Source organism: Artibeus jamaicensis, unplaced genomic scaffold (genome assembly GCF_021234435.1).
Source record: "Artibeus jamaicensis isolate MK-2021 breed Jamaican fruit bat unplaced genomic scaffold, CSHL_Jam_final contig_1128, whole genome shotgun sequence".
NCBI classification, from domain to species: domain Eukaryota; kingdom Metazoa; phylum Chordata; class Mammalia; order Chiroptera; family Phyllostomidae; genus Artibeus; species Artibeus jamaicensis.
This window is the reverse complement of record NW_026521220.1, coordinates 1,515-29,487: the sequence shown is the minus strand read 5'-3', so window position 1 is coordinate 29,487 and position 27,973 is coordinate 1,515. Positions and strand designations below refer to the sequence as shown.

Below are 27,973 nucleotides of genomic sequence, written 5' to 3'. Positions count from 1 at the left end.
AGTTAATGCAAACAGTGCGATCCTTCGTCAGTTGCACTCACACATCCTTAGGTGGGACCACAGCAGTGAGGGGTCAGGTGCTCATTTCCCACCTCGAGTCCCAGCTCTTCTAACAGGTCCATCTGGAGTCCAGATTGGGACTTGTCCTTTCCGACTGCAGGACAAGTGTGACTTCTGATTGTGTGTGTGAGCTCCGCAAGTGGTCTCTGGGGTCTGTGCGTGGTTCTCCTTGGCCTCAGGGGGTTTCCTCATGAAGTGTGGTGATCAGATTCTCTAACATGAGTAGTGAGATCCCTGGGGACACAGGGGAGATAGAGAACAGTGTGTAGGAGGGTGAGGGGTGATCTTTCAGGAGAAAACGTGAGAGACAAGAGTGGGGACCAGCAATGTGGTGACAATGGAGGACTCAGACGAAAGGCCCTGTAAGGCCATTGTGACCCTCAGCCCCCATCTGAGCGTGGCAGGCCCTTGAGGGGTCCTTCCTGTCCACCAGAAGCATTTCCCTGAGAGGGTACTACTGTGAGCTGACAGGACCCAGCACGGGGGGAGGATGGGTGAGTCCTGAGGAGGGGTTTGCTGTGTTCAGAACCCAGTTTCCCAGGACATCCCATAGCTACGTGAGCTTGGTGAGCTGGGTATAGTTCTGGGAATAAATCCAGGAGAGGTGACCAATGAGAGGCCCAGTGACCATTACAAGGATAATTAGGGTCCATTACCATGGATGTGTGTCCTGGTCTGTGTGTCCTTCCACTTATGCTTTTGTCTGTGACTCACATGCAGCAGGTCAGTCGTGTCTTGTGAGACTGAATCCACTGCTGTCCCACCCTCTGCACAGCTGCCTGAGGCTGAGGAGGCGGCCACCTGAGGATCTTAGGTCTGGGGACCTGGGCCAGACCTGCTCTTAGCTTTGTCTCTGGTCTTCTTTGTGTCAAAAGAGAGTGTGTGACACAGATGGGGAAGGGGTTTTTGTCTCACTTCCCCATCGATCTGTGTCACTGTGAGCATTACTACTGCTGTCAGCTGACTGACAGTAGTAGTCGGCCTCGTCCTGGGCCTGGGCCCCGCTGATGGTCAGGGTGGTTGTCTTCCCTGAGCTGGAGCCAGTGAATCGGTCAGGGATCCCCGATGGCCTCTTGCTATCCTCATAAATGACCAGCACAGGGGCCTGGCCTGGCTTCTGCTGGTACCAGTAAGTGTATTTTTTATCCAGTAAATCTCCGGTGCAGGTGATCCTGGCCGTATCTCCCAAGGCCACTGACAAGGGAGACGACTGGGTCAGCTCGTAGGAGGCCACAGAGCCTGTAAGAGAGGAGGGGGAGGAGGCTGAGGGTAAAGACCAGTCTCCAGGAGGTTCGGTCTCGGGGCTGTGCCTGGACTGAGCTCAGGGTTTGGGGCAGGTCCAGCTGAGGGTCCCCATGGGGGCTGAGCCTGCAGGCAGGGCCTGTGAGGAAGCACCTGTGCAGAGGGTGAGGAGGGGGAGCAGGAACAGGGTCCAGGTCATGGTGGTGGCTCCTCGGGTTCTGCCTCTGTGCCCCCAGCTGGGTGTGGTCTCTGGGCCTCTCTTATCCTCCACCAGGGGCTCCTCATGCAAATCCCCCTCCTTCCCTCCTTGGTCTCCCTGCGCAGGTGCAGTGGAGCAGAGTGCAGCTGGGCCCAGGGAGCATTTGAACTCAAGGCCTCACACCCAGGCCTGTATCCAGTCTCCCCACAGCTCTCTGGGGTGTTAGGAGAGTGACTGCTGACGTCAGTACCTATACCTGAACCCCATGTGTGTCTGGTCTCTAGGCAGCTTCCTTGGGCTCGGGGACAACCATCTGTCATCCTCTCTAGTGACCAGATCATCCAGGGGTGGGGTGAGCTTATAGGGACAGGGGTGAGGCTGGGTGAGACAGGCCACATTCCATGATCACACACTGTGAGACCGGTCACATACCTCCCAGGAAAAATTTTTCTTTATGTTTTTTGGGAAAGACATAGAGTTTTTGTGGGGATGTGGAGATTTTCAAAATATCCTGATGACACCAGGGGCATGGTTCATTAAAGGAAAGACCAATGGACCACCCTGGACAACACCACCGTTATTATGCTGCTTTGCAGTTTTGTTGAAAGAGGATGAAAAGGAGAAGAAAGTGAGAGAAAATATTTGAAACTAAATATCAAATGAAAAACTACTCCTAGAGTAGTGGAAGAGCTCTTAAAACTGAACAGTGAGAAGATAAACGGATTGAACACATTTAGAAACAGGTCAGTGGTTTCTGAACACGAACAGATAGGTCCTGGAAGAGACAGCAAATGGCAACAGAACATGGACAGATGCTCCTCAGTAGCCAGCAGGGAAATGCAGGTAAAGATATGGGGGAAATCAGTGTGCACCTGTCAGCTGGTAAAGTAGACAAGGTGACAAGCCCCAGTGACGGCAGCACGTGGGGACACATGGTCACCAGGGACGAGGCGTGTGAAGTGGCTCCGACAGGGGACAGAGTCTGGCAGCTTCTGACAGCAGCAAACCCGTGGCTGGCACAGGGCCCAGCGATCCCAGTTCAGGGCAATCATTTCAGACACTGCAAACGGACGTCCACAGAGAAACTGCACACACGTGTGTGTTCCTGGGCCCTGGGGTGCAGTCCCCCAAGGTGAGAACCTTCCAGGCGTCTCTGCACAGGTGGGTGGTCAAACAGACTGGGACCACCCAGATCACGGAATTCTGCTCAGCAAGGAAAAGGAACCCACTCCATACAACAGCAATTTGGGGGAATCTCAGGGAAATGTGAAGTAATGCATGTCAATCCCAGAAGGCTAACTACTGTGAGAGTTATTTTGTCACTAGACTGTTTCTGCAAAGAAAAGGATTTAGAAATTAAGGACTGGTTAGTGGTGAAGGGTTAGTGCAGGGAAGGGCACCCTGGCAGGGGGAGGTGGGTGCTGTTATGAAAGGAGAACAGGAGGGGCCCAGGGGAGATGAGACCCATCAGTCCTGAAGGCAGTTCCACACTGCCCCCTGCTGTCCGCAGGGTGAATGTCATCCTCCAATTTTTAGTTCCTCCAGTGGGGTGAGTGTTGATTACTTTCAACCCTCAACCAATGCTGTCTCTTGGTGAGTGTGTTACCTGCGGCCCCCATTTAATGTCAGCCCAGCCCCTCCTCCTGTCTGATGAGCAGGGAGCCCTCACTGGGAGGGTATGATTTTCCCAGAGTCCCCCAGACACTGGTGCTGACTCAAGACTCCAATCCAGGAGCCGGAATTCAGAGCCTCACCTGTGAATCCTGTCCCTGCCCGGTCCCTCTCCATGTCCCTTGTCCTGCTCCTCCCCTGTCTAAGGTCCAGGCGCCCTGAGCCCCTGAGTCACTGTCCTGCCTTCTGTACCCAGGTGCTCAGAGCACTCAGGTCGTCCCTGTGGGGGAATCTGCATCTCGTGAAATTGGAGGCTGTGTGTGCACAGAGTGGGGGACACTGAAATATTTTCCTGTTTTCAAAACCTCAGTGTAAGAAAAACGTGAAATACATCAATATTGTATATTTAGTTCATGTTAAAATGATAATATTTTCAAGTAAGTCAGTTTAACAAAATCTACTATGAAAACTAATGCCACTGGTTTCCTCCCATTTGTCAGTGTGGCTTTTGGAAGATTCTAGGTCACCCGTGTGGTTCACAGTTTTATTTCTGTTGGACAGGACGCCCTGCAGGTCACTGTATCAGTCACTTGCTTTGAAATAGGAGAGAGAACTTTCTGGGACCTTAAGGAGCAGACACATCTTAGCACTGAGAGCAACTTGTCCCCTGGAGTTGGTGACATTTCGTCCTTGACCTTCTACCCCAGCAACGTTAGGATGTGGTCACACCTGCTGGTATCAGGAGACACAATTATAAAGTTCAATGCCACTGCTGCTCCTGCACGGAAATAGGTCACCATCTGTCCAGGGGCCACATGTGCCTGGGAGAAGAGAGAAGTCAGGACACAGTGGGCCCCAACCCTGATGAGAGGGACACATATGGGCAGGGGTGAGGACAGGGTCAGAACCGCAAGGAGCCTGGGAGGGAGGGAGAGCAGGTCCCCTGAGATTCACAGATGGTGCCTTCCTGTGGTGACTGTCACTGAGCTGTGAGTGGCAGGTGGACAGGAGTGAAATTCTCACAGGGTGGTCTTGGGGGTGATGGTCACACAGGCAGGTTCTCTGGCCCCCCCTACCCCCCTGCAGCCATGTCTGCATCTTAGTGGGTCTCAGGGGACCTGTGTGCTCTGGTCTCAGTCACCATGGAGACTCTCACTTCCTCCTGCTGTGTCCCCAACTCCTTCCTAGGCCACAGAGGACCTGGTGCTGAACTCTCCAGCCCTCGACAGACTGAGCTTCATTCAGGTACCAGAACCTGAGATGTCGTGGAGAGAAGTGTTTTACAAAGAGACTTCTATTTGAGTCCCATGGGTGGTGTTTGGAGAGAAGGTGGGATCCCTTCCTAACCTTGGTCTGTGTCATTTTCTGCTTCATTATGAACAGATTCTGTTGCTCCAACAGCAAGTGCTGACGGTTTTCTCTGGTAGCATCTCCTGGGCTGTCAATCTCATCCAGTGCATTTTGAATCCCCTTTATTACAGCTTTTATATCAAGTTTTCCAGTTTGGATTTTTGGCCTCTGTGTCCTCCCTTGCTGTGTCAAATCTTTCATCCTCCCTTATGATCAGAAAAAATACCTTGATAGTCACATTTTCTGTCTCCTAGTCCCCAAACTGTGTCACCTGGGCAATTGCAGGGCCATTCTGGACAAACTGGTTTTTACATTCATAACAGTCCTGTTTCCTTGATTGTTCGAAGGAACGTCTGACAGGGTGTCAGGCAACGGGACTGATTCCTGTTGGATCTGGAACACGTGTAAGTCCCCCTGTGTCAGGGATTCCCACTTGGGGTTCAGTGTCTTACCTGGTCAGAGGTCCATCCTGTGTCTACCTGCTCTGACTGACACTTTCTGAGATGCCACCACAGCAGACCTTGGTTGGGACTAAGTTTCCCACCGTGGGACACACATTTTCTGACTCATCCACCTGATGCCTGAACTGGGAGCTTCCCCCCGACTGGGCACAGGCACTGCAGGCTGGTGTGCTGACCTGTGACCGTCCCCTCCTGTGTCCTCAGGTGCCTCCCTCCTCAGCCTCAGCTGGTTTCCTCCCAGTGAGCTCCCCAGTCTCTCAGGAACATTTGCAGACGCCCAGAGTGTCACCTTTGTGGGGCCCTCTCCTCTCCCACATGCTCCCACTGGGCTGTTATTTCCTTTCTTGGGCCCTGCAGACTCCCTCTGACACAGAGAACCTACTCAGGGGGGTGTCAGGGGGTCTCTCTGGAGGGAAGCTCAGAGGCAAGACCTGGAAACTGAGACGCGGTGACAGCAGGGGACTCAGCTGGAGTTCTAGGTCCTTGTGACCTGAGGCAGGTGCTTGGATCTTGGTATCGGGCTGTGACTAGGCCTGTGTCACACTTGGGAAAGGAACGACCCTGAGGGAGGGAATTCTCTGCCCTGTGGGAACTTCCCAGTGAGGGCACAGCCGTGGTCACCGGGGCTCCAGCAGGGGTGCTGGGTGTGCAGTCACTTCTTGGCCCCATTCAGAGTCCTGGGCGTTATGGAGCCTGGGGTCTGTGGAGCTCAACTGAGCTGGCAGCTCTGGGCATGAATCCAGAGCATTTTGCCAAGGAACATGAGTCACCATGATGCAGAAATTCGAGGACTGTTACATTTGAACACAGGTCTTTGGCAGTCTGTCATTTCTCCTGCCCTGTTTTCAGAATTAAGTCAGTGGCCCAGACACAATAGGCAGCCTGGTCCTGACGCCCTGAAGCCACTCCTGACCCACCCTCTGCACAGCTGCCTGAGGCTGGGAGGAGGGGCCACTTGGAGACCTGAGAAATGGGACCAGGGCCAAAGCTGCTCATGGCTTTGTCTGCATCCTCCTGGGTCCTGAGGGGAGTGTGACACAGATGGAGGTTTTTGTCTCACTTCCCCACCTGCCTGTGTCACTGTGAGTATTAGTACTACCGTCCCCTGCTGCACAGTAATAGTCAGCCTCGTCCTCAGCCCGGGCCCCGCTGATGGTCAGGGTGTTGGTGTCCCCTGAGTCAGAACTAGAGAATCGGTCTGGGATCCCTGAGGGCCGATTGTTGTTTCCATAGATGACTGTTACAGGGGCCTGGCCTGCCTTCTGCTGTACCCAGGAAGGATAATATTTTCTTACGGCCTCTCCCTGGCAGGTGATCCTGACTGTCTGTCCTGGGTTCACAGACACTGCTGAGGGCTGAGTCACTTCAGAAGAGGCCACCAAACCTGTAAGAGAGGACAGGAGAGGTGAGTGTGAGGATGAGGGCCTCCTGCTCAGATGGCACACACCCTGCAGCATCCCCTGTGCTCAGCAAGGTCAGGGCCAGGTTGCTTCTGGTTTCTGTGGGGGCTTAGCCTTGGGAGTCAGCACCTGTGCAGAGAGTGAGCAGGGGGAGCAGGAGAGGGGTCCAGGCCATGGTGGAGATGCCCCAGGATCTTCCTCTGACCCACACCTGAGGATATGGCTTCAGGGCCTGTCTTATCCTGAATAGGGGGCTCCATGCAAATCTACTTCCTTCCTCTTGTGGCCTTGCTGAGTGGCACCTACTGAGCAGAGAGCAGCTGGGGCCAGTGGAGGGTTTAAAGTTGGATCCTAATTTCCATGTGTGGGCCTGGGTTGTTCAGAGCTATCTGTGGTGTTGAGGGGACAGTGTTGACCCCTGACCAGCTCCTGCACCCACACTTGGGCTGAGTCTCCTCTCTGGTCTTGGGGAGAATGCTCAGCCCCCTCCAGTGGTGAGGTCACAGTGTGGTGTGGGGTGGGGGTGCTGGTTACAGGAGCTGGTAGGGACAGTGGTCAGGCTGGTGTGAGAGGCTAGAATTTGCTCCAGGACACAGTGACACTCGTCATGTGCCTCTGGGGGAGTTTTTATTACATTTTAGAAAATTAAAAATCTTTCCCATCTTGGTCTTGGTAAGAGTTTGTAGATTTCTTAGACATGCTTGATATGTAAAAGGAAGAAAATCAATGGAAACCCTTTAAAATTAAAAACTTTGTTCTACAAAAGTCTTTCTTTTTACAGTGTTAATTAAAAAAACCCAATAAAGTGGGAGAAAATACTTGGCAATCAGAATCTATCAAAGAAATATTTGTGTAAAGTTTTGAAACGAATTAATACACAAAGCAAATAGCCCTTTCTGGGGGCTCAGGTGGAGCGTCTTCCAAATGCACCAGGGACTCGGGTCTGACCTGCATGAGGTGCAGGTGTGAGGTGGCCCGTGAGGGCATGGCAGGGCGGAGCAACACAGTCACGCTTTTCTCACGTCATTAAAAAAGTTTAAAAAATAATCAAAGCAAACAATATTCAATTTACAATTGGGCAAATGACACAGACAGTTGATGGAAAAATATATAGCTGTCAAGAAAACATAAACATGTTCGTCAGTAGCCCCCAGGAAGGAAGTTAAAACCATAGGGAGATACCTGCACCCCTGTCAGAACAGATCAGACTGGAGTGAAATCAGGGCAACACCAAACCCTGGTCAGGGAGTGAGAAGTGGGTCAGTCACTCAGTGGTGGTAGGAGTGTCAGACGGCAGAGCCGAAATGGAAAAACAGCCCTGTGCTTAGTATGAAGCTGAACACGCAATTGCCATACAACCAGTCACTGCCTCACTGGGCATTTACTTCAGAAAATTAAAAACTTATGTTTACATAAGACCCATACACAAGTGTTCACAGCCCCTGACTAGTCACCTCAGGCTGTTTCAAACAAATACCACCAGTTGCTTAAACTTGAAGTCAGAGAGAGACAGACAGACAGAGAAACTCTGGTCACTGATCCTACCAGACCACAGCCCCTCCCATGACTCATCCTTTGGCTTTTATTACTTCCTTAGAGTCCCCGTCCCCACACACAGCTACACTGGGAGGAAGGACTTCAACGTACGAACTGCAGAAGACACAGTCACTCAGTTCACACCAGCGCCCTTACACATACGAGCCCCAAACTGAAAATAATTCAGATGTCCTCTTTGGTGATGGTTAAACAGACTTTGGTACTCTGCTCATTCCCAGGGTTTTCTGGTTCATCCCCTGCTGCCATTGTGTGGGGGTGACATCTGTACTTCAGACTGCCTCATGGCTTCACTCTTGGGCTGGTCTGACCACAGCCAAGATCAGAGGTGACGTCTGTCTGCATATTCCCAACCCACTATAGAGCCTTAACTGTAGTGGTGACGATATAAGCCTGAGATCAGAGTAGTGCCTCAACCCCGTGACAGATTGAGAGGATCCGAACCTGAATAAAATTCATACCTTGCTAATGGTGCTCAGAACTTTTAGGACTTGTGAGTTGCTGTACTTGGTGAGAACTCTTGAGACTGGTGGGAAGTGTCCCAGTGTCTTCTGTGTGCCCCAGTTCCAGGGTCAGCTCCAGTCCTTGAAAGGTGTGACAGTTACAGTGTTAGCACAAATGGGGTGGGCTGGGCAGGAATGAACTACCAGGACCTGTGATGGAAAAACAGGCCAGTTCTGCAAGAACCCAGCCTGAGAGAGTCAGTCAGTGTGTTATGTCATCGGTGTCAGAGGTGAGAGTGTGGAAAAGTGACTGCTGTTTCTACAGGTGTGAGTGGTGGTTAATAACCCCTGTTTTAGAACAATTAAATTATTCTCATTACTAATAAATGAACAGATTATTCAAAACATACATTATAATAATCCCCCTGCATGGTAGAATTCCTCATGCCCAGGCCCTCCCAGTCTCCAAGAGGCTTTAAAAGGTGGTCTCTGCTGCCCCCTGGTGGCCTCCCCACACTGGCTGCAGGGGGAGCAGGTGTGTGCTCTGTCCAGGTGCAGAGTCTGAACCCACTGCTCAGGTGGTGACTCCCTGATCCAGGGACCATGGGTCCCAGGGGTATTGCTGTTCTCTCCATAACCACTACCGGCCTCAACTCCAGCCACAGGAGGCTCAGAAAACCCATAAAAATATGAGCAGGCTCATTGGGAAGAAGAGAGAGCAGGACCAACCTGAAGCATCTCTGACATGTCCCTGGGGTTGTGGTTCCATTCTGGGCTCTCATGGGGAACAAAGGATTTGGGGACTTTCTCTCACTGATGCCATTGCTAGTGCAGGTTAGAAACAGGGCTCTGGTGGCATCTGCCCCAAACACTGAGACAGGAGATGCTCACCCAGCAAAAAGTGGGTCAGCCCCACTGTGTCTGCCAGACACTGCGTCCCGGGTGAGACGTGTGAACGGGGCCAGTCCTGCCTCACAGATGCCAGTGTGCACATGGGAGCACACAGTGGACACGCTGGTGTGGGTGACACAGCACAGTCACTGTTGCCTTCTTCCTGTATGTTGTCTTTTTTTCCCCAAGAAAACTGCATCCAGGTTTATTAAAGATACTTTTCATAAATAATCCTGGGGTTTCAGGCAGGATGTGGACAGACAACCGTTGACTGTGCACAAGTCTCACCCTCCGTCCTCAGTGCACTGACCACCCAGAACGTCGCTGTGACACCAGTGATGTCCTCGTCTGCTGCCCTGAATGGGGAGTGTTTAGAGTGAGGGTCAACTTCTCACACTGGCATGTTGTTTAGCAGCTTTTCACAGGCCGACCCTGACTGTCAGGCATGGCCTGGAAGAAAGTGGGAAGGACTCGGGAACTCACAGGGTGGCAAGTGTCTGCAGACACCTGTCGGGCCCCAGACTTGTTGCTGCAGGAGGAAAAGGGGCTCCTGTCTGCCCACATCTCTTATTGTCCTGTGTATGTTTGAATTAAAGAATATCCTGACTAATGAGGGAAATAATAGCAGAAATCAATGAATCAATCAAGTAAGCAATCAATAAAAATAATTACAGGGTAATAATTATGCAGCTGTTGTAGTACTCAGTTAATTAGTTGAGATCAGCAAGAATGGACAGGCAGGTCCTGTGTGGGGAGAGGCTGGAGGGGTCTCTCTGGAGGGGACCCTGGAGCTGCCATCAGGGTGGGAAGAGGGAGCAGGAGGAGGAAGTGAGTGTGGGGACAGCAGGGTCAGTGTCCTGGGGGGAGGGTGTGGTCTGTCTGAGCAGGAAGGACAGTGAGAAACTAAGGGGGTTATGGTCCAAACCAGGTCGGCCCAATGTGACCTGAATCTGTCACATTAAGGGATGAGGGGCAGGACTGACGTCACACTGAGCACACACACCTGACCCAGGAGTCAGAGCAACTGAAGGGGGACCCAGGGGAGGGAGGAGCCACTGCACTGTGACCCCTGTCCTGTGTCGACGAGCTGAGTGAGCAGGTGACACACAAATACTGTCACTACACAGGGGCTGCCTCTTCCCTTCTGGTTTGCACAGGAAGTCACACGGGACCTTCTCTCCTGATTCAGGGAATTCTGACAACACATCAGTCCTGCTGCCCAAGTTACGACCTTGTGAGAAACGTCACATTGGACCTGAACTGGCTGTGAGTGAGACACCTGAGTTTGTCATAGGAGGTTCCTCTTCCTCTCAAATCTTTTGGTAACATTGCCATATTTACACTTTTATCACATATTATGAACCACAACACAAATTGTTATAATGTTTTTGCATTGAATACTGATATCTGTAATGGAATTTAATATGGGAAAATGGTTCATATTTATCCACGTGGTAATGATACCTGATGCCGTTAATTCTCTGTACGGATTCCTGGTTCTCTGTGTCTCGGGCGTGTCCTCTGCTCTTTCTGGTTCAGAATGTCTGCAGGTGTCAGTTTTCTAAGTTTCTGTACATCTGGGAAAGTCTTTCTTTGCTTCCTTTTTTGAAAGATACTTTCACTGGGTAAAGACTTAAAAGTGGACAGGGTTTTTTTTGTCGTTTTGTTGTTGCTTTTAGTTTTCTAGACACTCCGCCCCCCTCCCCCGTCTGTGCTGTTCCCAGGGAGGCCCCTGCCCTGATCCCTCTGCTCCGTCCTCTCCGTGGACGGGCCTCATTTCTCTGAGGCTTTTGTGGTTTTCTTGTCAATACTGGGTTTGGGAATTTGGTTGTGATGTGTGTTGATGTTTTCTGTATTTTGTTTGATCTTCTCATTCTTGAGTACTTGGATTGTAGGTACTCGGTTTTCACTGAAATCAGAATATTTTAGGCCTGTATTTCCTCAAATAATTTTTCTACCTTCCACCGAAACTCTCTGCTGCAATCACATTGAAGCAGATGGTGCTCCCTCCCTGCCCTCCAGCTCCTGACGCTCCTGTGTGTGTCTTCACTGAGGTTTTGTGTCTGTGTCTCACGTCCTCTCTGCAGTTCCTCCTCCACATCATCTGTGACTCTCTTTCCTCTGCGGAGATGAACCTGCTGTCAGTCACATTAGGGTCATTGTGTCTCAGACGCTGTGGTTTCCGCATCTGTTGACTTGACTGTAGTTTTTGTCTTCCTAGTCTGAAATTACTGTGTTTAAGTATTCTTCTACACACCGAAATGAATAGAATAGATATATATTTTTTAAATCTTTGACTACCTATTCAATCATCTGTGAAATTTCATGGCCAAGACGACTGGTTGATTTTGCTGCTTATCATAGCTTGTATTTTCCTGCTTCCAATCAGGAATATCGATCGGACAGCAGACTTGGTGAATGTTTTCTTGTTGCGGAATAATACTTGTATTTATATGTACCTTTTGTCTGCTGTTCTGGTTATTGCAGATTCATTCGAGTTAATGCAAACAGTGCGATCCTTCATCAGTTGCTCTCACACGTCCGTAGGCGGGACCACAGCAGTGAGGGGTCAGGTGCTAATTTCTCTCCTCAAGGCCCAGCTCTTCTAACAGGTCCATCTGGTGTCCAGATTGGGACTTGTCCTTTCCGCTGCAGGACAAGTGTGACTTCTGATTGTGTGTGTGAGCTCTGGGGTCTCTGTATAGTTCTCCTTGGCCTCGGGGGGTTTCATCTTGAATTGTGGTGATCAGATTCTCTAACTCAGGCAGTGAGACCCCCTGGGGGCACATGGGGGATGGAGAACCAGGTGTACGAGGGTTAGGGGTGATCTTTCAGGAGAAAATGTGAGAGGCAAGGGTGGGGACCAACAATGTGATGACAATGGACTCAGACAGGAGGTCCTGTAAGGCCATTGTGACCCTCAGCCCCCATCTGAGAGTGGCAGGACATTGAGGGGTCCTTCCTGTCCACCAGGAGCACTTCCCTGAGAGAGCACAGCTGTGAGCTGACAGGACCCAGCATGGGGGGAGGATGGGTGAGTCCTGAGGAGGGGATGCAGGAGGATCCTTAGTGTCCCCTGTACTGTTTTGCTGTGTTCAGAACCCAGGCTTCCAGGACATCCCAGGGCTACCTGAGCTTGGGTGAGGTGGGTAGTTCGGGGAATAAATCCAGGAGAGGTGACCAATGAGAGGCCCAGTGACCATTACAAGGATAATTAGTGTTCATTACCATGGGATGTGTGTCCTGGTCTGTGTGTCCTTCTACTTATGCTTTTGTCTGTGACTCACATGCAGGCCTTGGAAGCAGCAGGTCAGTCATGTCCTGTGAGACTGAATCCACTGCTGTCCCACCCTCTGCACAGCTGCCTGAGGCTGAGGAGGCGGCCACCTGAGGATCTGAGGTCTGGGGACTGGGGCCAGACCTGCTCTTGGCTTTGTCTCTGGTCCTATTTGTGTCAAAAGGGAGTGTGACACAGATGGGGAAGGTGGTTTTTGTCCTACTTCCCCATTGGCCTGTGTCACTGTGGCATTACCACTGCTGTCCCCTGTTACACAGTAATAGTCAGCCTCGTCCTCAGACTGGAGGTTGGAGATGGTCAAGTAGCGGTCGGCCCCAGAGCTGGAGCCTGAGAACCGGTCCGGGATCCCGTCCCCCTTGCCGTAGCTTCCACTACTGCTAAGATACATCAAATACCGAGGGGCCTTCCCTGGCTGCTGCTGGTACCATGCAATGGTGTAGCTGCTGTGCTCACTGCTGAGGGTGCAGGTGAGCTTGGCCGAGGCTCCCAGGGAGGCAGAAGCAGACGGGGGCTGGGTCAGCACAGGATCAGCACAGAGACCTGCAAACACAAATCACAGGGATGATGCCCAATGCACTCAGACTGGACAGATGCCCAGTGGAACTGTCCTTGGAGGGAAGCTGGCTCCCTGTGTGTCCAGGGATGCACTGACCTGTGGAGAAAACCAGGGGCAGGAGGTAGAAGGGAGCCCAGTCCATGGTGAGAGAGGCTTCCAGGAGCTCTGCCCTGTGGCTGCCCAGCTGGCACTGGCCTGTCTAAGCTCCTGTCTTATCCTCTGTCCTTGCAGCTCTAGAGGGAGGAGCATTGAATGCAAATCTGTTCACTGTTGCTCAGCTTGTCTGTCTCAGCCAGAGTCTGATCCCTGAGCCTAACAGCTTCTTGCCTGTGATTTCCTGAGGTCAGAAAAAGGTCCAGGTGTTGGTTTCATTGTTAAGAATTGATTTTACACAACAGACCTGTCTTCAAAGTAATCTCAGTCATGCCCTTTGCACTTGAGCACATTCAAGGGCACCTAACCTAAAAGTTTCCCAATCGAGAATCCACAGTGCCCCCTGCTGTGCACAGGATGAAATCATCCTACATGTGTAGCTAGTTCATCAGATGGATATTTCTAAGAACTTAAAGGATGGTTAACCTTGGTGAGGGTTTTACACTCAACCCTCACCTGACGTCAAAATAACCTGACATCAGAATAACCCCACAACGTCCCTGAGCTGAAGGTCCAGCCCCTCCTCCTGTCTCATGAGCTGGGGGCTGTCATTGAGAGGTTATGATTTTCCCAGAGTCCCCCAGACAGTGAAGAGGAATCAAGACTTGAATCCAGGAGGCCGACCCAGAGCATGAGTGTTAGGTCCTCTCCTTGCTTCACCCCTCTCTGGGCCGCGTGTGCCTGCGGCCCCCACCCCAGGACCCCTGTCACCACTCTCTTTTCTTTTCACAGGGTGCTGTACCCCAGGAGTCTGCTATGAAGAGCGCCCAGGTCCTTGTGTATTGTCACCTGAGCTTCCCAGTGACACGTGGGACTGTCTGTGGGAAACTTGGGGACCCTTCCAAAGCTCCCTCCCTGGCAGAGGGCACAGGGTCCCATGTCAAAGGGGCATTGGCATCAGGGGACTGGACAGAGTTCATTTCAGGCTGGGTCTCTAACAGTTTGTGTCAGGATTGTTTTCTCACATGGTCAGAGCCATTGAGTTTCCATAAGTGTCAGTGTTGGGAGAGAAGCCTTTTAAGTTGATAAAACTGCAAAATTTTAGATTTTGAAGACATCACTTTTGTTACCTGATGTCCCAAACAAATACATAAGCTGTCCCCCTGGTGGTGCTGAGGGTGCAGTGAAGTGAGTTCATGTACAAAATGCTGGAGGCCTTGCCCTTGGAGGGGACTGCGCAGCCCTGTGGTGACTCATGTGCGCAGAGAGACAGACCTCTGACTCACTCCTCAGAGATGGTCTGAGGGACAGTGGAGAGGGGACCAGGGTCTCGTGCCTGAGACACGCCTCCCACTGTCCCCAGCTGAGGGGACCACAGCAGCTACTCTCTGCCCTCCCACCCCAAGGTGTCCACTCCTCACACTCACATCTCAGGGACCCATGGGGCCCTCTGGCCCCTCATGCAGAGCAGTGCTCACACCTGTGCCATGGTCTCCTGACCACCTGGGAGGTCACCTGTGAGTGCCATCCTGGGAGATTTCACCACCTTCAAACCATGATCCGCACCTGTGAGGTAGGGAATTATATTCCTTTGTGGAGAATAACAAGTGAACATATTTGGCCAGTATTTCCTTAAATAATTTGCATACATTCCACCTAACCTTTCTGCTTTAAAGATTGAAATCACACTCATATGAAGCCCCCTCCGTGTCGTCCAGCACAGTGACACTTCTGTGTGTGTCTTCAGTGTGGTTTTGTGTCTGTGTCTCACGTACTCTCTGCAGTTCCTCCTCCACGTCATCTGTGCCTCTCTTTTCTCTGCGCAGATGAACCTGCTGTCAGTCACATCACGGGTCATTGTGTCTCAGACCCTGTAGTTTCCACGTCTGTGTGGTGACTTGGCTGTGGTGTTTGTCCTCCTGGTCTGCAATTACCGCGTCCAGTCATTCTCCTACACCCCGGAACACATGGAGTGCAAATTTCCTTAAAATCCTTGACTAACTATTCAATGATCTCTGAAATTTCATTCTTTTTCATGAGGGAGATTGAAATTTCATGAAGGAGAGCAGGTCTCTGTGCTGCACAGACGGTGCCTTCCTCTGGTGACTGTCCCTGAGCTGTGATGGCAGGTGGACAGGAGTGAAGCCACTCCCAGGGTGGTGCTAGGAGGGACAGTCACACAGGCACGTTCCAGGCCCACCCTGACCTGCTGCAGCTGCATCTTAGTCCGTCCCAGGGGACCTGTGTGTTCTGGCCTCAGTCACCATGGAAACTCTCACTTCCTCCTGCTGTGTCCCCAGCTGCTTCCTAGGCCACTGGGATCTTGGTGCTGAACTGTCCTGCCCTCCCAGACTGAGGTTCATTCAGGTGCTGGACCTTGTCATGTTGTGGAGAAAAGTGTTTTATACAGACATGTGGGGGTGTTTGGAGAGAAGGTGGGGTCCCTTTCTCTCCTTGGTCTTTATTATTTTCTGCCCCATTTTGAATAGTTGACTGACTATCTCATCCCATTCATTTTAATCCCCAATATTACAGCTCTTATACCCAGGTTTCCAATCTTGATTTTTGGCCTCTGTGTCTTCTCTTGCTGTGTCAAATCATTCCTCCTCCCTTATGATCAGAGGAAATACCGTTACAGTCACATTTTCTGTGTCTTAGTCCCCAAACTGGGTAATAATTGCAAGGCCCTTTGGGATAAAATGGTTTTACATGCATAACAGTCCTGTTTTCCTGATTATTCACAGGAAAGTCTGACAGGGTGTCAGGCAATGGGACTGATTCTTATTGGATCTGGAACACGTGTGTGTCTGCCTGTGTCCGTGATTCCCACTTGGGGTTCAGTGACTTACCTGGTGACAGGTCCGTCCTATGTCTACCTGCTCTTACTGACACTTTCTGAGATGTCACCAGTGCAGACCTTGGTTGGGGACTAAGTTCCCCACTGTGGGACACAGATCCTCTGACTGGTCCACCTGATGCCTGAACTGGGAGCTTCCCCCTGACTGGGCACAAGCACTGCAGGCTGGTGTGCTGACCTGTGACCGTCCCCTCCCGTGTCCTTGGGTGGCACCCTCCTCAGCCTCAGCTGGTTTCCTCCCACATGTGCTCACCCATCTCAGGGGAACACTTGCAGACACCCAGAGTGTCACCTGTGTGGGACCCTCTCCTCTTCCACATGCCCCCCCGAGGCTGTTATTTCCTCTCTGGGGCCCTGGACACTCCCTCTGACAAGGAGAACCTACTCAGGGACGTGTCAGGGGGTTTCTCTGGAGGGAAGCTCAGAGGCAAGACCTGGGAACTGCAACGTGGTATCAGTGGAGGACTCAGCTGGAGGCTGCTAGGTCCTTGTGACCTGAGGCAGGGCCTGGATCTTGGCATCAGGTGGTCACGAATGTCAGTCACACTCAAGGAATGGAATGACCCTGAGGGAGGCAGTTCTCTGCCCAGTGGGAACTTCCCAGTGAGGGCACAGCCGTGGTCACCGGGGCTCCAGCAGGGGTCACCGGGGCTTCAGCAGGGGTGCTGGGTGTGCAGACGCTGGTTGGCCCCAGTCAGAGTCCTGGGCGGCTGCAGAGCCTGGGGCCTGTGGAGCTCAGCTGAGCTGGGAGGTTCGAGGGGTTAATTCCTAAAGTTTAACCAAGGAGCCACCCAGTCACCAAGTTGTAGATATTGAAGGGTCGTTACTTCTGGACACAGGACCCCAGCAGGCTGTCTTTTTGTCAGTTGCTCCTTCAGGAACTTACACAGCAGCACAGACTCAGCAGGCAGCCTGGTCCTGCCTCCCTGAATGCAGCCTGACCCACCCTCTGCACAGCTGCCTGAGGCTGGGAGCAGGGGCCGTTTGGAGACCTGAGAAATGGGACCTGGGCCAAAGCTATTCAGAGCTTTGTCTGAAGTCCTCATGGGACCTGAAGACACTGTGAACCAGACTGAGGTTTTTGTCTCATTTTCCCGCCTGCCTGTGTCACTGTGAGCATCACCACTGCTGTCCCACACCTGACAGTAATAGTCAGCTTCGTCCTGTGCCTGGGCCCCGCTGATGGTCAGGGTGGTTGTGTGCCCTGAGCTGGCACCTGAGAATCAGTCAGGGATCCCTGAGGACTGGTTGTTGCTTTGATAAATGACCAGCACAGGGGACTGGTCTGGCTTCTGCTGGTACCAGGGCACATAATAACAGCCAATGATGTGTCCCCCACACGTGATTTTGGATGTCTGTCCTGGCTGCACCAACACTGAGGAGGCTGTGTCAGCTCATAGGAGGACACAGAGCCTGCAAGAGAAGAAAGGACGGTGGGTTTAAGGACGAAGGACCCCTTCCCAGGAGACTCTCGCCTGCCCTTCTTGGAGAGATCTACAGGGACTCTCTGGGCCATCAGTCTCAGCCCTAGTAGCCCAGGGGTCCAGCTGACCCATGAAGCCTGTGAGGAAATGAAGACCCTCCTGTCCCTTTCTCCTGGCAGTTGCATCCACCCTGGCTCACTCAGACCAGTGAGCACAGAGGAAGGTACTGAACCCCATCCCCCCTCCTGCAGTGGAGGGCCTGGGACATCTGGACCCCACAGGCAGTGCCCTGCTGAGCTCAGAGTCAGGGTCAGGTTTGTCCAGATCCCTGGGGTTGGTGGTGAGTGGGAGCCTGGGAGCAGCACCTGTGCAGTGAGCCAGGAGGCCGAGGAGGAGAGGGGTCCAGGCCATGGTGGAGGTGCCCCGCTTCTGCTCCCTGAGGCCCCAGGCTGGGCAGCTTTCCTCCCAGGCCTCTCTTATCCCCTTGCTGGAGGGAGAGCAGCTGGGTATGCAAATCAGCCAGGGCTCAGGGGAGCTGCCTGAGGAGCTGGGTGGTTCCTGATGGAGGCTCGACCTGAGAGACCCTGGGAAGAGTGGGGCGGTTCCTATAGACCCCACCTTATTCCCATGAGATTGTGGTTCATCTCCTGGTACCAGAATGTTCGTTCCAGACTGTCTCATGGCCTCACTCCTGTGCTGGCCTGGCCACAGATGAGCTCAGAGGTGAGGTCTGTCTGCACATTCTGAACCCGCTATAGAGTGTTAACATAGTGGTGACGATATGAGCCTGAGGTCTGAGCAGGGTCCCACCCCAGTGACAGTGTGTGAGCATCAGAGCCTGATGGACATTCCCACCTTGCTCAGGGCACATGCAGCACTTGAAGTCCCTGAGTTGCTTTCAGTTTCTAAGTCAGTTACAGCTCCTGGGACAGGTCACAGATGCTGTGCCCAGTGTCCCCACGTGTCCGAGTGCCAGGGTCAGTCCCAGTCCCGGAAGAGGTGTGACAGTTACAGTGTTAGCACGAATGGGGTGGGCTGGGCAGGAATGAACTACCCAGACCTGAGTTAAAAAAACAGGCCAGTTCTACAGGAACCCAACCTGAGAGAGTCAGTCAGTGTGTTATGTCATCAGTGTCAGAGGTGAGAGTGTGGAAAAGTTACTGCTGTTTCTACAAGTGTGAGGTTGGGGTTAATGACCCCCTGTTTACCACAGTTAAATTATTTTTATTATTAACAAATGGACAGATTATTAAAAAAATAAATTATAATGACCCGCCTTGCATGGTAGATTTTCCCATGCCCAGGCCCTCCCAGTCTCCAGGAGGCTTTGCCAGGTGGTCTCTGCTGCCCCCTGGTGGCCTCCCCATGCTGCCTGGAGGGGGAGCAGGTGTGTGCTCTGTGCAGGTGCAGACTCTGAACCCACTGCTCAGGTGGTAACTCCCTGATCCCGAAACTGAGGGTCTCTGGGGGAATTGCTGTTCTCTCCATAAACACCACTGGCCTCAAGACCAGGCACAAGAGGCTCAGATCACCCATAAAAGAACGAGCAGGCTCATTGGGCGGAAGAATGGGCGGGCCCACCTGAAGCATCTCTGACATAATGTCTTAAGATGGCTGTGATTCTGAGTGTGGTTGTGGGGACAGAGGACTCAGAGTGTGCCTCTCACTGATGCCACCGGTAATACAGGTTGAAAACAGGGCGCTGGTGGCATCTGCCCCAAAGACTGAGACAGGAGACGCTCACCCAGCAAACACTGATTCAGCCCCACTGTGTCTGCCAGACACTGTGTCCTGGGTGAGATGTTTGAATGGGACCAGTCCTGACTCTCAGATGCCAGTGTGCACATGGGAGCACACAGTGGACACGCTGGTGCGGGTGACACAGCACAGTCACTGCCACCTTCTACTGGTATCTTGTCTCCCTTCCTCATTATAGGCAGATGTTTGGTCTTCCTGGGTCTCTTTTGGCTGTTTTTGAATTTTGGCTCCTTGCTGACTACAGGATATGTAGTCAGCAGGATATTTTCCTGCTGGATATTTCCCTGACTCAGCTGGATATTTTCCCTAAGAACTTCGGCTCTTGTGAAGGAATGGAACAGACTGAATTCGTGCAGTGTCTGTCCCCTTGACCCTGGGTGTAACCGCTGAGCTGCAGCGCCCATGCTGAGGTCCGTCTGCAACAAGGGTGAGAGCAGAGCCTTCCCTGGAGAGACGTTGGTAAAGAAAGGGAGATGGACTCGGGACCTCAGGGGCTGGTGAGCGTCTGCGCAACTCCCACTGGGGTCCGACTCGTTTCAGGGGGAACTGAGGCCCCTGTGTGTCCCCGTCTTCCCTCCCACAGGCAGGAGTCATGGGTCTGGGAATCAGAGGGTGGACAGGGGACAAACACTGCTCGCCACCGCAAGGCTTCTCCTCCTCATCCCCAATACTTTATGGTCTGCACGATGCATGAAATTAGCAGTTGAGACTCTTCCGTGGCCCCTCCTGACTCCTCCTGACAGTGAATCATGGGGCAAAATTGGGGTGTTGTCTGGGGTGGGAGGATTGGGTCCTTCCACAGAACAAGGGTAAGCAGGAGGGTGAATGGAACGCAGGGGACCCTCCTTTACTTCCTGTGTCTGTGACCACAGTTCTAAAATCACAACCCCCCAGCTCTGCAGGACTGATAATAAACCAACACCTTCTAGAGCAAGGTGTGGTCAGTGCAACTGACAGAAGATCATGACTGGATAAGGGATTTGCTGAGGGCAATGGGCATACGGAGTGGGTGGGGGAAGGTAATTATAGGTGCCCGCTCTGCCCACGGGGTGGTTGCAGAAATGAGGACCATAGAAGTATCAAGTGTTTCTTTCTTACATTAATAACGTGTATTTTTGGATACTTATTAATTATATATTTTTGTACAGTTGCCCTGTCTCATTCCATTTTTATTTAACTTGTCACATGTTATCAGTAGCCAACTTTACATCTCAATATGTAAGTTAGAAAACATCACGTCAACTGGGAGACACCAGCAGATAAAAAGGTGGTTGTATCTCTCGTGGGAAAGGCTGAGCATGTTTGTGGTTGTTCATGGGACAGTTTCATCACGTTTGCTGGGAACATGACTGTCGTTATATTCCTCAGTTTGAAAATTGTGTGGGTGGTGAAGATTTGAGTGGGTTTTGTGGTGACAAGGGGTGGATGGTGGTGGCTTATTAAGTGTCAATGTTGATAAGCGGAACTGTATTCACAGAATTTTCTCTGTAGATTTGTGGGTAGGGTAGGCATAAAGAAGAGTTTCTTATGCCAGATTCTGGGGGCAGAAGTGAAGCCGCACCCACAGGGTAGCTCACACCACGATGGTGTATCCATCCGCTGGACCACTTTGTAGGAGGAGGCGACAGCCCCGGTTTCCTTGGAATCACCTTCAGGATGGATCTGAGTCTCCCACTGTCTCTCTCAGACCCCATGGCTCCTAGTGTGTTACACTCTCTTTCATTCTGTAAAAAACAAGGGGACAATCAGCTCTATCTGGGGATGGGGACATTGTGGATTTAGGGGAGAACCAGAGCTCTGTGGGTGTCCAGAGGCCACCTCAGTCCCTGATGACCATTTTTGGGATAGCTGGCATCTTGGACTGGGTTCCCTGGGAGCAGACTGTGAGATGGGGAATGGCGTGTGCAGGAAATCTGGAAGTGAGGGAGGGGAGACCACCCTCAGTGACCACCATAAGGAAATGCAGGGACAATGACCGTGGGTGGCTATCTCCTTTTTCCTGTACCCTCAGTCCCCAGGTCACAGCCAGACCCAGACAACATCAGGACAGCCCCATCCTGCCAGGCTTGAATCCACTCCTGACCCACCCTGTACAGAGCAGGCTGGGTTCTGAGATCTGGGGATCTGGACCAAACCTGTGCATGACCTCAGCTACATGTCGCCTGGGGCTGAAGGAGAGTGTGACACGGATGGGGAAGGGGGTTTGTGTCTCACTTCCCCATCTGTCTGTGTCACTGTGAGCATTACCACTGCTGTCCCATGACTGACAGTGATAGTCAGCCTCGTCTTGGGCCTGGGCTCCGCTGATGGTCAGGGTGACAGTCTTCCCCGAGTTGGAGCCTGAGAATCGATCAGGGATCCCCGAGGGCCGCTTACTAAACTTATAAATGACCAGCACAGGGGCCTGGCCTGGCTTCTGCTGGAACCAAGATGCATACTTTTTTCCTATTAAATCTCCAGAGCAAGTGATTGTGGCCGTCTCGCCCAAGGCCACTGATGCTGAGGATGGCTGGGTCAGCTCATAGGAGGCCACAGAACCTGTATGGGAGGAGAGGAGAGAAGGCTTGAGGATAAAGAATTCATTTCCAGGGGGTCCTACCCTGAGTAGTGCCTGGGTTGAGTTCTGGTTTGGATCTCGTGGGGGCTGAGCTTGCAGGCAGAATCAGGGGACGGCACCTGTGCAGAGAATTAGGAGGGAGAGCAGGACAAGTGTCCAGGCCATGGTAAAACTGCCCCAAACTCTTCCTCTGAGCTCACAGCTGGGGATGGGGCCTCAGGGTCCCTCTTATCCTCTGGGAGGGGGCAGGGATCCTCATGCAAATCTACTTCCTGCTTTCCTGTGGCTGAGGGGCTTCTCCCTGCTAAGAAGAAGGCTCAGTTAGAGGGAGCTGCTGCATGGGCCCCATTCACAGGGCCTGTGTGCCCAGATTCCCCAGGGCTGTCTGTGCTGTTGAGTGAGACAGTGCTGGCCCTTGACCTGGCACCTGCACACACCCTTTAGGCCGAGTCCTGGGCCTTCTCTGTGGGCCCGGGGAAGCACCCGCAGCCCTTCCCTCTGGCGATGAGATCACCCTTGGGGACCGAGGGGCAGGGAACGAATGAAGCAGAAGCTTGTGGAGACAGTGGTCACGCTGGTGTACGTGAGGCCAGAGTTCGTTGATCAGATGCAGAGAAATTGCCCATGATCCTCTCAGGCAATCCTTTCCTATGTTTGAGAAAGAAATCATCTGAGAACCCTTTGGCATCAGGGCTAGGCAAGAGAGGTCTTTGATGATGCCAGAGCTTGATTTGTAAAGGGAATGATGAATACACTGAATCCTCATCAAAGTATCTTTTGCTTTGCAAATAATTCTAAAGGGGATTAAAAAAAACAAGGAACAGGGAAAATATTGGAAACCCTGTACCCAGTGAATGTGCACTTGGAGACACGGGTCACTCGTGCCCAACTGCGGGGAACGTGAAACGGCACAGTCACTCGGGAACGAGTCTGGCAGCTCCTCAAAAAACTAGACCTGTGGGTACCACACTACCCAGCAGTTGTGCTCCTGGGCATTTATTTCGGAGAAGTGACAACTTAGGTTCCCAGAGAAGCTTTGGCCGGTGGAAATGGGGTTCTTTCACGGAGCTGCAAGGGAAGCATCTCAGAGACCCACGTAAGGGAGACCCATCTTTGCCCATCCTGCTGTGGAAAAAGTCCAGTCTCGCCTTCCTCAAGCCCAAAACAAACACCAAGGTCCAAAATTTCTGCGCTATTGGTTCAGTCCAGTCTTTGTCACTGTCCTCACCCAGCTGGCTCAGTCTGTGTTTCTGGCTGCACTCTGGCAGGTGTGCGCCTAGGCCCATGTTTGGAGTCTGCACAGCTGGCAGGCTATGGATGGCTGCTGGGCCCAAGGTGTTGCTGTAGAGAAAGAACTTCTTTGTTAAGCTGGGGTTATGTTAACTGGGGCTTGGGAAGGACCAAGTGGCCTTTCAAACTAACCAATCAACTTCCCAGTCTTTTGTGGGCTTTGGCTGGGTCGTCCACATAACCAATCCATTTCTTACATCTTCCAGGGCTGTGTGTCCCTTATCCAACCTGATCCTTTCTGCAGGCTAGACATCTCCCCCTTATGGTCACATTTTAGTTCCTACTGAGCGTGCCTCAAAGTAAGACCTTCCCCTGCACCACTGTGGCCTCTAGTGGGCAAGTATCTAGCAGAGGAATTTCCTCTGCTGTTTGTATTCCTCTCTGGGTGATGACCAGTAACGATGATCCTTTTTGCCACTTTGGGATTCAATGTCCCCTAGGGAGTGTGTGAAGCTTCCTAGTGAGGCAAGCCCAATATTTGATTCAGCTTCCCAGTACATTATGCTTCATGATGTCTGATTTCCTTTGCTCCCTTCCTGTGTTAATACCTAACTACAAATGCTAACAGAGCTACACGATGATGCTCACAGCACCCGTGTGCATGATGTTGCCCAGTGAGCGCCATCCAGACGCCCTGCCTCAGTGACAGTTAAACAGACTTTGGTCACCCGGACAGTGGGACACTGCTCAGCAGTGAAACGAGGAGACTCTCATGCAACGATAATCTCGAGGACCCTACAGGGGAGTAGGTGGAGTGAAAAGTGCCAAGTCCCAAATGCTAAATACAGTAGGCCTTCATTTTTATTTCCATACATCATTTCCGCAGAGACGAGATTGTAGAAATGGAGGATGAATCAGTGAGTGCGAAGGGTGGTGACCGCAGAGGGAGGAGGTGGGTGTTGTCACAAAAGGACAACAGGAGGGATCCCACGGTGCTGAGATGGTCTGTGTCCTGACCGCTGTAGTGGATGCGTGAATCTGCACCTGAGTGAGAACACGTGAAACGAAACACGCATGCACGCAATGACCCAGCAATTCCACTCCCAGGTGTTTACCTGAGTGACATGAAGATGAATGTCCACACCAACCCCTGGGAAACGTTGTAAAGGTTTTATGTGAAGCTGCCAAAGAGTGGAAACCGGAAACTCCCAATGTCATTAACTGGGGAAGGGATAAGCGCCCTTGGGCTCACCTGTGTGGTGGAATTTCCACATTGCAATGAAAACGGAAAGAGCTGTTAACACACAACAACATGGATGGATCTCAGCTGACTATGCAGAGAGAAACCAGAGCCACAGGGCTGCCTTGTGTTGTATAACCTCATTTGTGTGACTTCTGTGTGAAGAGCCACTTCTAAGGACAGACGAGGGACCAGTAGTGGTCAGGGGTCAGGGCAGGACGAGGCTCTGACTGCCCAGGGGCCGGCGGGCTTGATGGGCACTGGCGGAATGTTCAACATCCTGAGGTGGCAGCCGTTACTGCTCTGTGTGCCTTCGTCAGGACCCACGGACCTGTTCACTGAAAACAAGCATGTCAGTGTATGCAAATTAAACTGCATCTCAATAAGAAAGAAAACTAAATCATGGCGGGGGAAGACACCTGGGGCAGACCCTCCCTGAGAGTGCATTCAGGAAGCCTGGGGTCTTCAGAGACCACACTGCAAGGAGAGGCGGCCGGAGGTGGCAGGCACTGGTCTGACCTGCAAGACGGCCACAGCAACACCCGAGGCAGAACTTACACCTGAGTCAGTAAGGGCCTCAAAGCACCAGTTTTGCTGTTTTTAAGGGATAAACCCTTTAAGGGTGAAGATGTACTGGCCGAATTCAACAGAAAGCGACCAATGGGGAGAAGCCCAGCGGCTGAAGCAGACGAGTCCCGGGAGTGGACAGCGGGGACAGGAGGCCCCTGAGCGCACTCCCAGCCGTGTCCGCTCAAGTGTCTCCAGGTGGGGATTCTGAGACCGGTTTCAGCTGCTCCCTGGGTTTAATTGTCAACAGCTCTTTGGGTACCAGAGCTCCCCTCCTGTGACAGTGACCCTGCCTAACATCCACTCTTGAGACCCTGCTAACAGCCCAGAAACCAGTTCCTTTGACATGAACGTTGACTTAGTCCCAGAGTCCCCTGGTGTCTGTGAATCCCTGTGGGGAACAATCCAGGGGACACTGACATTTGTCCTTCCCATGGCGCAGTACTCTCCAACGACGGTGCTGACAGTGGTCTCACTGAGGTCCAACCCTTGCACAACCTGGGCCACCAGAAGTGCCCTAAACGGGGCCCTTTGTCCCTTGGAACTGAGATGTGAAGTGGCAGCCGCCTCACTGGCTGGTCACCATCTAAGCACAGCAGGAGTTGACCTGGGTCTGCTCCCTCTGCACTCCCTGTCGTCACTAACACAGGTCGTCCCTCTGTCTGTCCATGGAGGCCACTGCTGACTTTCTTCCATGTTACCAGCAGCACAGGCCCCGGGGGGACCTGGACAAGGTGTGGTCCACACTCGGGTTGGAACTTCATTCCCCACAGTCCTCCCGACCCACTGTCCTGCAGTGGGGGTGGTGGAGGACACTCCACCCACTAGAGGGCCCGAGGGAGCCTTGTTTGGGACAGAGTCGCTGTGCCCCTTGCAGAGAACAACCCTTGACTGGAGAGGGGAGGATGGGCATGATCCAGGTCCCCGTGACCCAGCTCCCTTGGCTGACTGAGGTCACCACGGGACTGACCCTGAGTCCATGCCCTCATGCTTGCCCTGCCCCCTGTCCACTACCTCCCCAGAGACCTTCTCCCCTCCTGCCTCGTGGGGGTCACAGAGGCCACGGGCAGCTCCTGGACTTTCATCTCACAGTCAGTCACTGGGTCCAGCCCTGAAATCCCAGCTGAGCCAGCTCAGACCAGTGTCCTAGAATCAGTGTTACTGTGGAGAGTGGGCTGGTCCATGTTGACTCCAAGGTTGGGGTGTGTGTTAAAGGTGCTTTGTCTTCCACTGGTAGGAAGGTTGTGGAGGAAACTAGTGTAACAGGAAACCGGCAACTTCCATGTGTACGTCCTGAGGGTCACCCACGGGGCTGAGCCTTGTTGCCAGTGAGCAGTGTATTTCACGCCAGTGTCCCCGTCCCCCATGCTCTGCTGCCGCCCCCGTGAACGTGGTGCTGTCCTGTCTCTAGAAAACTCCTGTGGGCACGTGTGGAGCCCTCCTTGGCACCACAGGCTGAGAATCTGGCACGGCTGTGGGGCCCAGGCCGTGCCCCTCATGGGTCCTGCTGCGGACCTCCCAACAGGCACCCGCTTCCCTCCCAGACCCAGCTCTGCTCCCATCACAGGGTCAGGTGTCTCTGTCCTGCCTCCACTGAAGGACAAATGCTTCCTGCTGAACCTCAGTCCGTACAGCACTCCTGCTTCACTACAGGTGTCCTGAGTCAATATAGTCACTGTTCCCACTTCCAAGGTCGCCACTGGGACACCAGGGTCCACTGTCCTTCCTTGAGAAGAGCCCCAAGATGGGAGCAAAGGGTCAGATGATTCTTACGGACTCGGTCAGCTCAGCCTAAGTTACGAGCTGCATCTGCCTCTCCTTAGGGGTGTCCCCAGGAGGAGGTGCAGGATGATGGGACAGTCAACCAATGAAGTCAGGGTCTCAGGGTCCTGGGGAAGGAGAGGGAGCAGGTCAGCCAGAAGCAGTGAGGAGGTGGGAGAGGAGGAGGGAGGTTTTGGCCTCACTTCCCCTTTGTCTGTGTCACTGTGGCTTAACCGTATTGGCCATCAATACTATAGCCTACACCACAGTAATAGTCAGCCTCGTCCTCAGACTGGAGGTTGGAGATGGTCAAGTAGCGGTCGGCCCCAGAGCTGGAGCCTGAGAACCGGTCGGGGATCCCGACCCCCTTGCTGTGGCTTCCATCACTCTTAACATACATCAAATACCGAGGGGCCTTCCCTGGCTGCTGCTGCTGATACCATTCAATGATGTAGCTGCTGTGCTCACTGCTGAGGGTGCAGGTGAGCTTGGCCGAGGCTCCCGGGGAGGCAGAAGCAGACGGGGGCTGGGTCAGCACAGGATCAGCACAGAGACCTGCAGACACAAAACACAGGGATGATGCCCAATGCACTCAGACTGGACAGATGCCCAGTGGAACTGTCCTTGGAGGGAAGCGGGCTCCCTGTGTGTCCAGGGATGCTCTGACCTGTGGAGAAAACCAAGGGCAGGAGGTAGAAGGGAGCCCAGTCCATGGCGAGGGAGGCTTCCAGGAGCTCTGCCCTGTGGCTGCCCAGCTGGCACTGGCCTGTCTAAGCTCCTGTCTTATCCTCTGTCCTTGCAGCTCAAGAGGGAGGAGCATTGAATGCAAATCTGTTCACTGTTGCTCAGCTTGTCTGTCTCAGCCAGAGTCTGATCCCTGAGCCTAACAGCTTCTTGCCTGTGATTTCCTGAGGTCAGAAAAAGGTCCAGGTGTTGGTTTCATTGTTAAGAATTGATTTTACACAACAGACCTGTCTTCAAAGTAATCTCAGTCATGCCCTTGGCACTTGAGCACAGCCAAGGGCACCTAAACCAGAAAGTTTCCCAATCGAGAATCCACAGTGCCCCCTGCTGTGCACAGGATGAAATCATCCTACATGTGTAGCTAGTTCATCAGATGGATATTTCTAAGAACTTAAAGGATGGTTAACCTTGGTGAGGGTTTTATACTCAACCCTCACCTGACGTCAAAATAACCTGACATCAGAATAACCCCACGACGTCCCTGAGCTGAAGGTCCAGCCCCTCCTCCTGTCTCATGAGCTGGGGGCTGTCATTGAGAGGTTATGATTTTCCCAGAGTCCCCCAGACAGTGAAGAGGAATCAAGACTTGAATCCAGGAGGCCGACCCAGAGCATGAGTGTTAGGTCCTCTCCTTGCTTCACCCCTCTCTGGGCTGCATGTCTCTGCGGCCCCCACCC

At 52.6% G+C, this 27,973-nt stretch overlaps 1 long non-coding RNA gene and 4 gene segments (V, D, J or C); 1 reads left to right on the top strand and 4 right to left on the bottom strand.

Moving 5' to 3' along the window:
• Positions 1–235: 235 nt before the first annotated feature.
• LOC119050625 (immunoglobulin lambda variable 3-25-like) lies at positions 236–1,611 on the bottom strand. The segment is given in 3 exon segments: positions 236–294; positions 976–1,299; positions 1,456–1,611. Coding segments are annotated over 3 exon segments (429 nt in total).
• A 4,289-nt stretch (positions 1,612–5,900) lies between these two features.
• On the bottom strand, positions 5,901–6,562 carry LOC119050620 (immunoglobulin lambda variable 3-19-like). The segment is given in 2 exon segments: positions 5,901–6,307; positions 6,453–6,562. Coding segments are annotated over 2 exon segments (438 nt in total).
• On the top strand, positions 6,242–12,250 carry LOC128627300 (uncharacterized). Its single transcript, XR_008391469.1, has 3 exons — positions 6,242–6,328; positions 10,401–10,477; positions 11,699–12,250. It is a non-coding gene; the product is annotated as an uncharacterized LOC128627300 (long non-coding RNA).
• Positions 12,251–12,525: 275 nt separating this feature from the next.
• LOC128627244 (immunoglobulin lambda variable 4-3-like) lies at positions 12,526–13,270 on the bottom strand. The segment is given in 2 exon segments: positions 12,526–13,049; positions 13,162–13,270. Coding segments are annotated over 2 exon segments (570 nt in total).
• A 13,511-nt stretch (positions 13,271–26,781) lies between these two features.
• On the bottom strand, positions 26,782–27,409 carry LOC119055147 (immunoglobulin lambda variable 4-3-like). The segment is given in 2 exon segments: positions 26,782–27,107; positions 27,220–27,409. Coding segments are annotated over 2 exon segments (372 nt in total).
• Between the last annotated feature and the right edge of the window lie 564 nt (positions 27,410–27,973).